This window comes from Coregonus clupeaformis, unplaced genomic scaffold, assembly GCF_020615455.1.
Source record: "Coregonus clupeaformis isolate EN_2021a unplaced genomic scaffold, ASM2061545v1 scaf0495, whole genome shotgun sequence".
Taxonomy (NCBI): Eukaryota; Metazoa; Chordata; class Actinopteri; order Salmoniformes; family Salmonidae; genus Coregonus; species Coregonus clupeaformis.
In genome coordinates, this window is record NW_025533950.1 from 241,329 (window position 1) to 257,107 (window position 15,779).

At 41.9% G+C, this 15,779-nt stretch overlaps 1 protein-coding gene across 3 annotated transcripts in view; it reads right to left on the bottom strand.

Annotated features, from left to right (window-relative positions):
- smarcal1 (SWI/SNF related, matrix associated, actin dependent regulator of chromatin, subfamily a-like 1) overlaps positions 1-7,302 on the bottom strand; it is a 39,793-nt gene extending 32,491 nt beyond the window's left edge. For all 3 annotated transcript variants that reach the window (XM_041868755.2, XM_041868756.2, XM_041868754.2), the window contains exons 1-5: positions 6,633-7,302; positions 6,079-6,544; positions 5,875-5,925; positions 5,426-5,692; positions 1,985-2,035 (exon numbers count right to left, since the gene is read on the bottom strand). In XM_041868755.2, the coding sequence (XP_041724689.2) occupies positions 1,985-2,035; positions 5,426-5,692; positions 5,875-5,925; positions 6,079-6,544; positions 6,633-7,034 (1,237 nt within the window). In that variant the 5' untranslated portion in view covers positions 7,035-7,302. The remainder of the gene's footprint in view (positions 1-1,984; positions 2,036-5,425; positions 5,693-5,874; positions 5,926-6,078; positions 6,545-6,632) is intronic.
- Positions 7,303-15,779: the final 8,477 nt, after the last annotated feature.

Genomic DNA, 15,779 nt, shown 5'->3' on the forward strand with positions numbered 1-15,779 from the left:
TATAGAACATTCACTGAAGATAGAACATTCACTGAAGATAGAACATTCACTGAAAGTAGAACACAAAACATTCACTGAAGATAGAACATTCACTGAAGATAGAACATTCACTGAAGATAGAACATTCACTGAAGATAGAACATTCACTGAAGATAGAACATTCACTGAAGATAGAACATTCACTGAAGATAGAACATTCACTGAAGATAGAACATTCACTGAAGATAGAACATAGAACAGTCACTGAATATAGAACGTAGAACATTCACTGAAGATAGAACATTCACTGAGTATAGAACATAGAACAGTCACTGAGTATAGAACAGTCACTGAATATAGAACGTAGAACATTCACTGACTATAGAACATTCACTGAATATATAACACAGAACATTCACTGAATATAGAACAGTCACTGAATATAGAACACAGAACAGTCAGTGATTATAGAACATTGACTGAAAATAGAACATTCACTAAATATAGAACACAGAACATTCACTGACTATAGAACAGTCACTGAATATAGAACACAGAACAGTCAGTGATTATAGAACATTGACTGAAAATAGAACATTCACTAAATATAGAACACAGAACATTCACTGACTGAAGAACATTCACTGACTATAGAACACAGAACATTCACTGACTGAAGAACATTCACTGACTATAGAACACAGAACATTCACTGACTGAAGAACATTCACTGACTATAGAACACAGAACATTCACTGACTGAAGAACATTCACTGACTATAGAACACAGAACATTCACTGACTGAAGAACATTCACTGACTATAGAACACAGAACAGTCACTGAACACAGAACGCAGAGACGCAGAACATTCACTGACTGAAGAACATTCACTGACTATAGAACACAGAACATTCACTGACTATAGACCACAGAACAGTCACTGACTATAGAACACAGAACAGTCACTGAACACAGAACGCAGAGACGCAGAACATTCACTGACTGAAGAACATTCACTGACTATAGAACACAGAACATTCACTGACTATAGACCACAGAACAGTCACTGAACACAGAACGCAGAGACGCAGAACATTCACTGACTGAAGAACATTCACTGACTATAGAACACAGAACATTCACTGACTATAGAACACAGAACATTCACTGACTATAGAACACAGAACATTCACTGACTATAGAACACAGAACATTCACTGACTATAGAACACAGAACATTCACTGACTATAGACCACAGAACATTCACTGAATACAGAATGCAGAGACGCAGAACATTCACTGACTATAGAACACAGAACAGTCACTGACTGAAGAACATTCACTGACTATAGAACACAGAACAGTCACTGACTATAGAACACAGAACAGTCACTGAATACAGAACAGAACATTCACTGACTATAGAACACAGAACAGTCACTGACTATAGAACACAGAACAGTCACGGAATACAGAACAGAACATTCACTGACTATAGACCACAGAACATTCACTGACTATAGAACACAGAACATTCACTGACTATAGACCACAGAACATTCACTGAATACAGAACAGAACATTCACTGAATATAGAACACAGAACATTCACTGAAGATAGAACACAGAACAGTCACTGAATACAGAACAGTCACTGAATATATAACACAGAACATTCACTGAAGATAGAACATTCACTGACTATAGAACACAGAACAGTCACTGAATATAGAACAGTCACTGAATATAGAACAGTCACTGACTATAGACCACAGAACAGTCACTGAATACAGAACACAGAACATTCACTGACTATAGAACACAGAACATTCACTGAAGATAGAACATTCACTGACTACAGAACACAGAACAGTCACTGACTATAGAACACAGAACAGTCAGTGAACACAGAACACAGAGACGCAGAACATTCAGCAGAGAAGGCTAGAGGACACATGACCATGAAGTGTCTAACCAATGACTACAACAGGATAATACTCACTAAGTCTTTTATAATCCTCAAGCAAGAAGCTCCACTTCCTTGTCTTCATATCTTAACAGAAGAGACAATATATAATATTACAAAGAGCTATCCAAAACTTCATACTGATGAATATATGAAAATGAAATAATACGCTTGAAAACTATTGAAAATGAACAAACAGCTCTGGGGCCGTGGTGGTCATGAAATTCTGTCAGCCGGTTATTGTCATGCAAATGCAAGTATCACGGTAATTGATCGTTAATAACAAATATGTTTAACAGCTCTTATGCTCCATGCCATAGGCTAGTTAATTTAGCAGACAAGATATGCTTATAAGTCCCGTACCATTATTTATATTATTGTAAGAAGAATATAATTGAACTTAGCTGAATAAAATAGAAAGGATATTTATCCCATTCCGGAGCGAGTGCGTAAAAATGTATGCACACATGACTAAGTCGCTTTGGATAAAAGCGTCTGCTAAATGGCATATTATTATTATTATGATGAAGTGGCTATGTTGAGCGTAAAAGTTATCATTTGAAACAGGTCCTATAAACTAGATTTAGAGTTATTTGGCTAATTTTATTGTGAATGACACAAACCTTAGAATGTCTTAAAAATCTAAACATGTGGGCTGCATGATGCGACTACAGTCTATTGACTATTTAAAAGCCGCAACACTCTGTTCCTTGCCTCAGCTGCACACCCTTTTCTCTCATCAAGTCATAATTTTCTCTATTTAATCTTTACTAATATGTTTCGATTTAGAATGACCCATTATCAAACGGGTAGGAACATGGGCACTGGAATAGCGAATGGAGGCCGCTTTCCTGCAGTTGAAATCATGCTGGTTAGGCTACTCCGGTTTTAGCAGCAACCATCAAAACTGATTTCACTCAGGATTGAAACGTCTGGGCTTATAAGAACACTTATTTCACTTCACACATCAACCACTGTTTGAGGAGCATGCAGCCTCTCGCTGCGCGGCAGGTGATATTCCGCCCAAACTCCGTATGCCATGGGCTCTCCAACCCTGTTCCTCCAGCTACCCAGTACTCTGTATGCCATGGGCTCTCCAACCCTGTTCCCCCAGCTACCCAGTACTCTGTATGCCGTGGGCTCTCCAACCCTATTCCTCCAGCTACCCAGTACTCTGTATGCCACGGGCTCTCCAACCCTGTTCCTCCAGCTACCCAGTACTCTGTATGCCATGGGCTCTCCAACCCTGTTCCTCCAGCTACCCAGTACTCTGTATGCCATGGGCTCTCCAACCCTGTTCCTCCAGCTACCCAGTACTCTGTATGCCATGGGCTCTCCAACCCCTATTCCTCCAGCTACCCAGTACTCTGTATGCCATGGGCTCTCCAACCCTGTTCCTCCAGCTACCCAGTACTCTGTATGCCATGGGCTCTCCAACCCTGTTCCTCCAGCTACCCAGTATGCCACGGGCTCTCCAACCCTATTCCTCCAGCTACCCAGTACTCTGTATGCCACGGGCTCTCCAACCCTGTTCCTCCAGCTACCCAGTACTCTGTATGCCACGGGCTCTCCAACCCTATTCCTCCAGCTACCCAGTACTCTGTATGCCATGGGCTCTCCAACCCTGTTCCTCCAGCTACCCAGTACTCTGTATGCCATGGGCTCTCCAACCCTATTCCTCCAGCTACCCAGTACTCTGTATGCCATGGGCTCTCCAACCCTATTCCTCCAGCTACCCAGTACTCTGTATGCCATGGGCTCTCCAACCCTGTTCCTCCAGCTACCCAGTACTCTGTATGCCATGGGCTCTCCAACCCTGTTCCTCCAGCTACCCAGTACTCTGTATGCCATGGGCTCTCCAACCCTATTCCTCCAGCTACCCAGTACTCTGTATGCCATGGGCTCTCCAACCCTATTCCTCCAGCTACCCAGTACTCTGTATGCCATGGGCTCTCCAACCCTATTCCTCCAGCTACCCAGTACTCTGTATGCCATGGGCTCTCCAACCCTATTCCTCCAGCTACCCAGTACTCTGTATGCCATGGGCTCTCCAACCCTGTTCCTCCAGCTACCCAGTACTCTGTATGCCACGGGCTGTCCAACCCTGTTCCTCCAGCTACCCAGTACTCTGTATGCCACGGGCTGTCCAACCCTGTCCCTCCAGCTACCCAGTACTCTGTATACCATGGGCTCTCCAACCCTGTTCCTCCAGCTACCCAGTACTCTGTATGCCATGGGCTCTCCAACCCTGTTCCTCCAGCTACCCAGTACTCTGTATGCCACGGGCTCTCCAACCCTATTCCTCCAGCTACCCAGTACTCTGTATGCCATGGGCTCTCCAACCCTGTTCCTCCAGCTACCCAGTACTCTGTATGCCAGGGGCTCTCCAACCCTGTTCCTCCAGCTACCCAGTACTCTGTATGCCATGGGCTCTCCAACCCTGTTCCTCCAGCTACCCAGTACTCTGTATGCCATGGGCTCTCCAACCCTGTTCCTGCAGCTACCCAGTACTCTGTATGCCATGGGCTCTCCAACCCTGTCCCTCCAGCTACCCAGTACTCTGTATGCCAGGGGCTCTCCAACCCTGTTCCTCCAGCTACCCAGTACTCTGTATGCCATGGGCTCTCCAACCCAGTTCCTCCAGCTACCCAGTACTCTGTATGCCATGGGCTCTCCAACCCTGTTCCTGCAGCTACCCAGTACTCTGTATGCCATGGGCTCTCCAACCCTGTCCCTCCAGCTACCCAGTACTCTGTATGCCAGGGGCTCTCCAACCCTATTCCTCCAGCTACCCAGTACTCTGTATGCCATGGGCTCTCCAACCCTGTTCCTCCAGCTACCCAGTACTCTGTATGCCAGGGGCTCTCCAACCCTGTTCCTCCAGCTACCCAGTACTCTGTATGCCATGGGCTCTCCATCGATAGCAACATGTTTTCACAACGAAAAACATATTTAAATAAAAAACGGTTGACAGCCCCTCTCTCTGCGCGCTGGAGAAAGGAATGAAGGAGAGAAGGGAGGAGATGGAAACTCACTGTGGTGAGATATTCTGTAGCTAAAGGTAATGTGTCAGCCTATGAAATACAAATTCACTATAATTATCTGTAAGTCGCCCTGCACAATCAATGAACCAACAGCATCGCCTAGGCCTATAGAAGGTTTGGAGCGTAGCATTAGGTAACCAGTCCATCCAGGATTCATAATAATACAGGCCACACTCAAAGGCCATTACTAGAATTAGTTTAATTTTGAAGTATTGGCTAGACCAATTAAGTACCGAAGACAACTTAAATCTTTATATTTTTGTTATAATTTTTTACCAACGAGTTAAATTGTAATAATCTACTACCAACGCATGTCCAGTGTATAAGAGGATATTACCGTGACTCAACGGTCAGGTGGAATTTGACTGCGGTCATGACTGCCGGTGTGGCGGTAATACGGTCACCGCAACAGCCCTAAACAGGTTCCACTTACCATAGTTCTTGGACGGCATCTGTTTGAAAGCAGCGATGACGTCAACATGGTAGCCAACGTCGACCTCGAAGCGTGATCGTGACACCAGGGTGGCGTGGCCCTGTACGGTGGCCCCTGGTCTCTGCCAGCCACTACACAGCTTCAGCAGGGCCGCCGGCGCAGGAGCGTCACGGGACCGGCTAGACGACGCCGCCGCCGCCACGGCAATACCCCCCATCCCCTCCAGAGGTTTCAGACATACACAGGAGATGGAGCCTGCCTCCTCCACTACAACAGGAAATACATGGGCCTTTTTTTTTAGACAGTCCCAAATGGTACCCTACTCCGTATACAGCGCACTACTTTTGACCAGAGCCCTGTAGGGAAGAGAGTGTCATTTGGGAAAAAGACAACATCTTTTCTTGACCGATACATTTGATTATCTTCTCAAAGTATCCGAGGCCTCATACTTAGCTGACGATGGTCCTCAAGACTGAAGTTCCACATCTTTGTAGCAGGGTCTGTTGGCGATACAAGAAGACATAGAAAACAAGTGTGGGTAATCTAAGGGTAAGGAATAGAAAGGAAATAGTTATTGCACTTTGTAGAGCTGTATTTCCCCTTTCAACCGGACAATCACCAGGATGAATTGAAATGCATCCATTAAAACTCACCATAGTTCCGAGAAGGGATGTTTTTGAACACAGCAATCAGCTCAGCATGGTAGCTGACTTCCACTCTGAAACGCTCCTCTGAGTGAGAGACACATTTTCCTCTGACTGTGACGGCAGGGGTCTTCGCAGGTACAGAATTGCTAATGTCAGTACTGCTGGAGGAAGGCTGCCGTCTCACTGCACTCTGGACAGATGGGGGTGTGGCTCCATGTTTGGTTCCTTGTTTATAGAAACTACCAGTGGCACTTCCAGAACTGGAAGACAGACCAGGAGAAGAGGTCTTTGGATGAGGTGTAGAAACACAGAAACTGCCAGTTGCACTTGTAGAAGAAGGAGATGGACCAGGTAACACTGCTGTCTTTGGCAGTGGAGGTTTGAACGCAGGGGGGCTTCCTCTGGTAAACACATCTAACCCTTTCAAGGAATGTTGTCCCTTTGGGAGAGGTAGTGGGTCTATTACTTTCACCTGAGGAGACAAACACAAAAACAGTAGATTAGAAACACACACCAAAAACAAATATAACTGTACAAAACGTCAAGCTATCACTCCTCACCTGTTTAGTGGCAGTATTGGAGACTGGTGAATTCTGTCCAGACTTGTCCCTTGGCCTAGAAAACAACTGGTTAGGTCTCCTGTCTTGACCCTGTGGGACATAATTCTGAGGCCCAGTATTATGCGTTGGTCCTGTTCGGGGAGTTGAATTAGAAGGTGTCCCTCTTGGAACAGCTGGACCAGAGTGAGCGCTAGTGCCTTGCTGAGGGCCACTGGCTGGGTTGTTGAGGACTGATATTGGCGTCTGGTTGCCTTGCTGAGGGCCACTGGCTGGGTTGTTGAGGACTGATATCGGCGTCTGGTTGTTTGACTGAGCAGCATGTCTCTGCGCTCTAATCGCTAAAGCTCTCTGTCTGTTCTCCTCGATCTTCCGCTGCTGCTCTGCCGTCAAAGAGCTAGACATGGTTCATTATTACCGAGCTAGATAGCCTGATACGCTGGTTGTAGCTAGCTAGCTAACGTTAGCTATGTTTTAGCAAGCTATCTAGCTAGCTAACAAGTCGGCAAAGTTAACAGCCCATATCGGCAAGCTTATTTATAAGCGAAATATGAATAGAAAAGTAGCGGAGTTAGCGCGCTATACCTCAATACGACGTACTAAAACAACAAAAGTAGAGGATCTTCGTAAGTATATTGATCCGTTTCTGGTTTGGGAGCTGCCGCCAAGGAAGTGAGAGTCCACAACAGGAAGTCACGTGGTGCAAATGTTAAGCGCTTTATTTTATGTTCCAACTTTTTGTTCATTCTTTCAATACCGTTAGTTTTTCAATAAGAAATAGGCACATGTTCAGTGATACTATATATACATTAGTATTTCATCCTGTTGATTCAGTGATACTATATATACATTAGTATTTGATTCTGTTAATTCAGTGATACTATATATAGATTAGTATTTGATCCTGTTGATTCAGTGATACTCTATATACATATCGGTCACATTTGTAGTATACGGAGTCATTCTCACATATCACAAAGCCAGATCCTGACTAGAATAGTGCTGTATATTTCCTACAGAAAATGTGGTGTGCTTGATAGCTTCTAAGTATTTATGAATGTGAAATAAATTATAGTAGTGGTAGTGTCTGCAGTAGTAATGGTGGTGACTGGTTATAGTTATAGTAGTGGTAGTGACTGGTTATAGTTATAGTAGTGGTAGTGACTACAGTAGTAATGGTAGTGACTGGTTATAGTTATAGTAGTGGTAGTGACTGGTTATAGTTATAGTAGTGGTAGTGTCTGCAGTAGTAATGGTAGTGACTGGTTATAGATATAGTAATGGTAGTGACTGGTTATAGTCATAGTAATGGTAGTGACTGGTTATAGTTATAGTAGTGGTAGTGACTGGTTATAGTTATAGTAGTGGTAGTGACTGGTTATAGTTATAGTAGTGGTAGTGTCTACAGTAGTAATGGTAGTGACTGGTTATAGTTATAGTAGTGGTAGTGACTGGTTATAGTCATAGTAATGGTAGTGACTGGTTATAGTTATAGTAGTGGTATTGACTGGTTATAGTTATAGTAGTGGTAGTGACTGGTTATAGTTATAGTAGTGGTAGTGTCTACAGTAGTAATGGTAGTGACTGGTTATAGTTATAGTAATGGTAGTGTCTGGTTATAGTAGTGGTAGTGACTGGTTATAGTTGTAGTAGTGGTAGTGACTGGTTATAGTTATAGTAGTGGTAGTGACTGGTTATAGTTATAGTAGTGGTAGTGTCTGGTTATAGTTATAGTAGTGGTAGTGACTGGTTATAGTTATAGTAGTGGTAGTGACTGGTTATAGTTATAGTAGTAGTAGTGACTGGTTATAGTTATAGTAGTGGTGGTGACTGGTTATAGTTATAGTAGTGGTGGTGACTGGTTATAGTTATAGTAGTGGTAGTGACTGGTTATAGTTATAGTAGTGGTAGTGTCTGGTTATAGTTATAGTAGTGGTAGTGACTGGTTATAGTTATAGTAGTGGTGGTGACTGGTTATAGTTATAGTAGTGGTGGTGACTGGTTATAGTTATAGTAGTGGTAGTGACTGGTTATAGTTATAGTAGTGGTAGTGACTGGTTATAGTTATAGTAGTGGTGGTGACTGGTTATAGTTATAGTAGTGGTAGTGTCTACAGTAGTAATGGTAGTGACTGGTTATAGTTATAGTAGTGGTAGTGACTGGTTATAGTTATAGTAGTGGTAGTGACTGGTTATAGTTATACTAGTGGTAGTGTCTGGTTATAGTTATAGTAATGGTAGTGACTGGTTATAGTAGTGGTAGTGACTACAGTAGTAATGGTATTGACTAGTTATAGTTATAATAGTGGTAGTGTCTGGTTATAGTTATAGTAATGGTAGTGACTGGTTATAGTAGTGGTAGTGACTACAGTAGTAATGGTATTGACTAGTTATAGTTATAGTAGTGGTAGTGACTGGTTATAGTTATAGTAGTGGTAGTGACTGGTTATAGTTATAGTAGTGGTAGTGACTGGTTATAGTTATAGTAGTGGTAGTGACTGGTTATAGTTATAATAGTGGTAGTGTCTACAGTAGTAATGGTAGTGACTGGTTATAGTTATAGTAGTGGTAGTGACTGGTTATAGTTATAGTAGTGGTAGTGACTGGTTATAGTTATAGTAGTGGTAGTGTCTGGTTATAATTATAGTAGTGGTAGTGACTGGTTATAGTAGTGGTAGTGACTGGTTATAGTTATAGTAGTGGTAGTGACTGGTTATAGTTATAGTAGTGGTAGTGACTGGTTATAGTTATAGTAGTGGTAGTGTCTGGTTATAGTTATAGTAGTGGTAGTGACTGGTTATAGTTATAGTAGTGGTAGTGACTGGTTATAGTAGTGGTAGTGACTGGTTATAGTTATAGTAGTGGTAGTGACTGGTTATAGTTATAATAGTGGTAGTGTCTACAGTAGTAATGGTAGTGACTGGTTATAGATATAGTAGTGGTAGTGACTGGTTATAGTTATAGTAGTGGTAGTGACTGGTTATAGTTATAGTAGTGGTAGTGACTGGTTATAGTTATAGTAATGGTAGTGTCTGCAGTAGTAATGGTAGTGACTGGTTATATTTATAGTAGTGGTAGTGACTGGTTATAGTTATAGTAGTGGTAGTGACTGGTTATAGTTATAATAGTGGTAGTGTCTACAGTAGTAATGGTAGTGACTGGTTATAGTTATAGTAGTGGTAGTGACTGGTTATAGTTATAGTAGTGGTAGTGACTGGTTATAGTTATAGTAGTGGTAGTGACTGGTTATAGTTATACTAGTGGTAGTGTCTGGTTATAGTTATAGTAATGGTAGTGACTGGTTATAGTAGTGGTAGTGACTGGTTATAGTTATAGTAGTGGTAGTGACTGGTTATAGTTATATTAGTGGTAGTGACTGGTTATAGTTATAGTAGTGGTAGTGTCTACAGTAGTAATGGTAGTGACTGGTTATAGTTATAGTAGTTGTAGTGTCTACAGTAGTAATGGTATTGACTGGTTATAGTTATAATAGTGGTAGTGACTGGTTATAGTTATATTAGTGGTAGTGTCTGGTTATAGTTATAGTAATGGTAGTGACTGGTTATAGTAGTGGTAGTGACTACAGTAGTAATGGTATTGACTGGTTATAGTTATAATAGTGGTAGTGACTGGTTATAGTTATAGTAGTGGTAGTGACTGGTTATAGTTATAGTAGTGGTAGTGACTGGTTATAGTTATAGTAGTGGTAGTGACTGGTTATAGTTATAGTAGTGGTAGTGACTGGTTATAGTTATAATAGTGGTAGTGTCTACAGTAGTAATGGTAGTGACTGGTTATAGTTATAGTAGTGGTAGTGACTGGTTATAGTTATAGTAGTGGTAGTGACTGGTTATAGTTATAGTAGTGGTAGTGTCTGGTTATAATTATAGTAGTGGTAGTGACTGGTTATAGTAGTGGTAGTGACTGGTTATAGTTATAGTAGTGGTAGTGACTGGTTATAGTTATAGTAGTGGTAGTGACTGGTTATAGTTATAGTAGTGGTAGTGTCTGGTTATAGTTATAGTAGTGGTAGTGACTGGTTATAGTTATAGTAGTGGTAGTGACTGGTTATAGTAGTGGTAGTGACTGGTTATAGTTATAGTAGTGGTAGTGACTGGTTATAGTTATAATAGTGGTAGTGTCTACAGTAGTAATGGTAGTGACTGGTTATAGATATAGTAGTGGTAGTGACTGGTTATAGTTATAGTAGTGGTAGTGACTGGTTATAGTTATAGTAGTGGTAGTGACTGGTTATAGTTATAGTAATGGTAGTGTCTGCAGTAGTAATGGTAGTGACTGGTTATATTTATAGTAGTGGTAGTGACTGGTTATAGTTATAGTAGTGGTAGTGACTGGTTATAGTTATAATAGTGGTAGTGTCTACAGTAGTAATGGTAGTGACTGGTTATAGTTATAGTAGTGGTAGTGACTGGTTATAGTTATAGTAGTGGTAGTGTCTGCAGTAGTAATGGTAGTGACTGGTTATAGTTATAGTAGTGGTAGTGACTGGTTATAGTTATAGTAGTGGTAGTGACTGGTTATAGTTATAATAGTGGTAGTGTCTACAGTAGTAATGGTAGTGACTGGTTATAGTTATAGTAGTGGTAGTGTGTCAAGAGTGGAGTGTAGTGGGATGTGGAATCACACGCAGGACACAGAGATATAAATCCAAAGGTCTTTAGTGAAGTCCGTAGAAACACGCCAACAACGGCCACAGGCCACAGGCGAAATAAACGCACACTAAACTGAACAAAGTAAGTGTGCACAAAGTGCAGGACTCTCTAAATCAACACGAAAATAAAGAGAGAACAAAATACAGCGGACCAAAACTACCACACGACAGTCAAACAATTACACACAACATCTAAACTAACACAAGGAACTAAATAGGGTGCCTAATGAGACTAAACACTAAACAGGTGTGACAAACAGACAAAACCAATCAAACATGAAACATCAAACGGTGGCAGCTAGTACTCCGGAGACGACGACCGCCGAAGCCTGCCCGAACAAGGAGGAGGGGCCGCCTCGGCCGAAACCGTGACATAGTGACTGGTTATAGTTATAATAGTGGTAGTGTCTACAGTAGTAATGGTAGTGACTGGTTATAGTTATAGTAGTGGTAGTGACTGGTTATAGTTATAGTAGTGGTAGTGACTGGTTATAGTTATAGTAATGGTAGTTACTGGTTATAGTTATAATAGTGGTAGTGTCTGCAGTAGTAATGGTAGTGACTGGTTATAGTTATAGTAGTGGTAGTGTCTGGTTATAGTTATAGTAGTGGTAGTGACTGGTTATAGTTATAGTAGTGGTAGTGACTGGTTATAGTTATAGTAGTGGTAGTGTCTGCAGTAGTAATGGTAGTGACTGGTTATAGTTATAGTAGTGGTAGTGTCTGGTTATAGTTATAGTAGTGGTAGTGACTGGTTATAGTTATAGTAATGGCAGTGACTGGTTATAGTTATAGTAGTGGTAGTGACTGGTTATAGTTATAGTAGTGGTAGTGTCTACAGTAGTAATGGTAGTGACTGGTTATAGTTATAGTAGTGGTAGTGACTGGTTATAATTAAAATAGTGGTAGTGTCTACAGTAGTAATGGTAGTGACTTGTTATAGTTATAGTAGTGGTAGTGACTGGTTATAGTTATAGTAATGGTAGTGACTGGTTATAGTTATAGTAGTGGTAGTGACTGGTTATAGTAATGGTAGTGTCTACAGTAGTAATGGTAGTGACTGGTTATAGTTATAGTAGTGGTAGTGACTGGTTATAGTTATAGTAGTGGTAGTGACTGGTTATAGTTATAGTAGTGGTAGTGTCTACAGTAGTAATGGTAGTGACTGGTTTAAGAGTCAACACACTCTACCTGAACATGTTGGTTTGGTGTCTCTAACCTGAACATGTTGGTTTGGTGTCTCTAACCTGAACATGTTGGTTTGGTGTCTCTATCTGAACATGTTGGTTTGGTGTCTGTAACCAGAACATGTTGGTTTGGTGTCTCTACCTGAACATGTTGGTTTGGTGTCTCTACCTGAACATGTTGGTTTGGTGTCTCTACTTGAACATGTTGGTTTGGTGTCTCTACCTGAACATGTTAGTTTGGTGTCTCTAACCTGAACATGTTGGTTTGGTGTCTCTACCTGAACATGTTGGTTTGGTGTCTCTACCTGAACATGTTGGTTTGGTGTATCTACCTGAACATGTTGGTTTGGTGTCTCTACTTGAACATGTTGGTTTGGTGTCTCTACCTGAACATGTTGGTTTGGTGTCTCCAACTTGAACATGTTGGTTTGGTGTCTCTAACCTGCACATTTTGGTTTGGTGTCTCTACCTGAACATGTTGGTTTGGTGTCTCTACCTGAACATGTTGGTTTGGTGTCTCGAACTTGAACATGTTGGTTTGGTGTCTCTAACCTGAACATGTTGGTTTGGTGTCTCTACCTGAACATGTTGGTTTGGTGTCTCTACCTGAACATGTTGGTTTGGTGTCTCTACCTGAACATGTTGGTTTGGTGTCTCTACCTGAACATGTTGGTTTGGTGTCTCTAACTTGAACATGTTGGTTTGGTGTCTCTACCTGAACATGTTGGTTTGGTGTCTCTACCTGAACATGTTGGTTTGGTGTCTCTAACTTGAACATGTTGGTTTGGTGTCTCTAACCTGAACATGTTGGTTTGGTGTCTCTACCTGAACATGTTGGTTTGGTGTCTCTACCTGAACATGTTGGTTTGGTGTCTCTACTTGAACATGTTGGTTTGGTGTCTCTACCTGAACATGTTAGTTTGGTGTCTCTAACCTGAACATGTTGGTTTGGTGTCTCTACCTGAACATGTTGGTTTGGTGTCTCTACCTGAACATGTTGGTTTGGTGTCTCTACCTGAACATGTTGGTTTGGTGTCTCTACTTGAACATGTTGGTTTGGTGTCTCTACCTGAACATGTTGGTTTGGTGTCTCCAACTTGATCATGTTGGTTTGGTGTCTCTAACCTGAACATGTTGGTTTGGTGTCTCTACCTGAACATGTTGGTTTGGTGTCTCTACCTGAACATGTTGGTTTGGTGTCTCTAACTTGAACATGTTGGTTTGGTGTCTCTAACCTGAACATGTTGGTTTGGTGTCTCTACCTGAACATGTTGGTTTGGTGTCTCTACCTGAATATGTTGGTTTGGTGTCTCTACCTGAACATGTTGGTTTGGTGTCTCTACTTGAACATGTTGGTTTGGTGTCTCTACCTGAACATGTTGGTTTGGTGTCTCCAACTTGAACATGTTGGTTTGGTGTCTCTAATCTGCACATTTTGGTTTGGTGTCTCTACCTGAACATGTTGGTTTGGTGTCTCTACCTGAACATGTTGGTTTGGTGTCTCTAGCTTGAACATGTTGGTTTGGTGTCTCTAACCTGAACATGTTGGTTTGGTGTCTCTACCTGAACATGTTGGTTTGGTGTCTCTACCTGAACATGTTGGTTTGGTGTCTCTACCTGAACATGTTGGTTTGGTGTCTCTACCTGAACATGATTGTTTGGTGTCTCTAACTTGAACATGTTGGTTTGGTGTCTCTACCTGAACATGTTGGTTTGGTGTCTCTACCTGAACATGTTGGTTTGGTGTCTCTACCTGAACATGTTGGTTTGGTGTCTCTACCTGAACATGTTGGTTTGGTGTCTCTAACTTGAACATGTTGGTTTGGTGTCTCTACCTGAACATGTTGGTTTGGTGTCTCTACTTGAACATGTTGTTTTGGTGTCTCTACCTGAACATGTTGGTTTGGTGTCTCTAACTTGAACATGTTGGTTTGGTGTCTATAACCTGAACATGTTGGTTTGGTGTCTCTACCTGAACATGTTGGTTTGGTGTCTGTAACCTGAACATGTTGGTTTGGTGTCTCTAGCTTGAACATGTTGGTTTGGTGTCTCTACCTGAACATGTTGGTTTGGTGTCTCTACCTGAACATGTTGGTTTGGTGTCTCTACCTGAACATGTTGGTTTGGTGTCTGTAACCTGAACATGTTGGTTTGGTGTCTCTACGTGAACATGTTGGTTTGGTGTCTCTACCTGAACATGTTGGTTTGGTGTCTCTACCTGAACATGTTGGTTTGGTGTCTCTAACCTGAACATGTTGGTTTGGTGTCTCTACCTGAACATGTTGGTTTGGTGTCTCTACCTGAACATGTTGGTTTGGTGTCTGTAACCTGAACATGTTGGTTTGGTGTCTCTACTTGAACATGTTGGTTTGGTGTCTCTAACCTGAACATGTTGGTTTGGTGTCTCTACCTGAACATGTTGGTTTGGTGTCTCTACCTGAACATGTTGGTTTGGTGTCTCTAACTTGAACATGTTGGTTTGGTGTCTCTAACTTGAACATGTTGGTTTGGTGTCTCTACCTGAACATGTTGGTTTGGTGTCTCTAGCCTGAACATGTTGGTTTGGTGTCTCAACTTGAACATGTTGGTTTGGTGTCTCTAACCTGAACATGTTGGTTTGGTGTCTCTACCTGAACATGTTGGTTTGGTGTCTCTACCTGAACATGTTGGTTTGGTGTCTCGTACTTGAACATGTTGGTTTGGTGTCTCTAACCTGAACATGTTGGTTTGGTGTCTCTACCTGAACATGTTGGTTTGGTGTCTCTACCTGAACATGTTGGTTTGGTGTCTCTAACCTGAACATGTTGGTTTGGTGTCTCAACCTGAACATGTTGGTTTGGTGTCTCTAACCTGAACATGTTGGTTTGGTGTCTCTACCTGAACATGTTGGTTTGGTGTCTCTACCTGAACATGTTGGTTTGGTGTCTCTAGCTTGAACATGTTGGTTTGGTGTCTCTAACCTGAACATGTTGGTTTGGTGTCTCTACCTGAACATGTTGGTTTGGTGTCTCTACCTGAACATGTTGGTTTGGTGTCTCTACCTGAACATGTTGGTTTGGTGTCTCTACCTGAACATGATTGTTTGGTGTCTCTAACCTGAACATGTTGGTTTGGTGTCTCTACCTGAACATGTTGGTTTGGTGTCTCTAACCTGAACATGTTGGTTTGGTGTCTCTACCTGAACATGTTGGTTTGGTGTCTCTACTTGAACATGTTGGTTTGGTGTCTCTACCTGAACATGTTGGTTTGGTGTCTCCAACTTGATCATGTTGGTTTGGTGTCTCTAACCTGA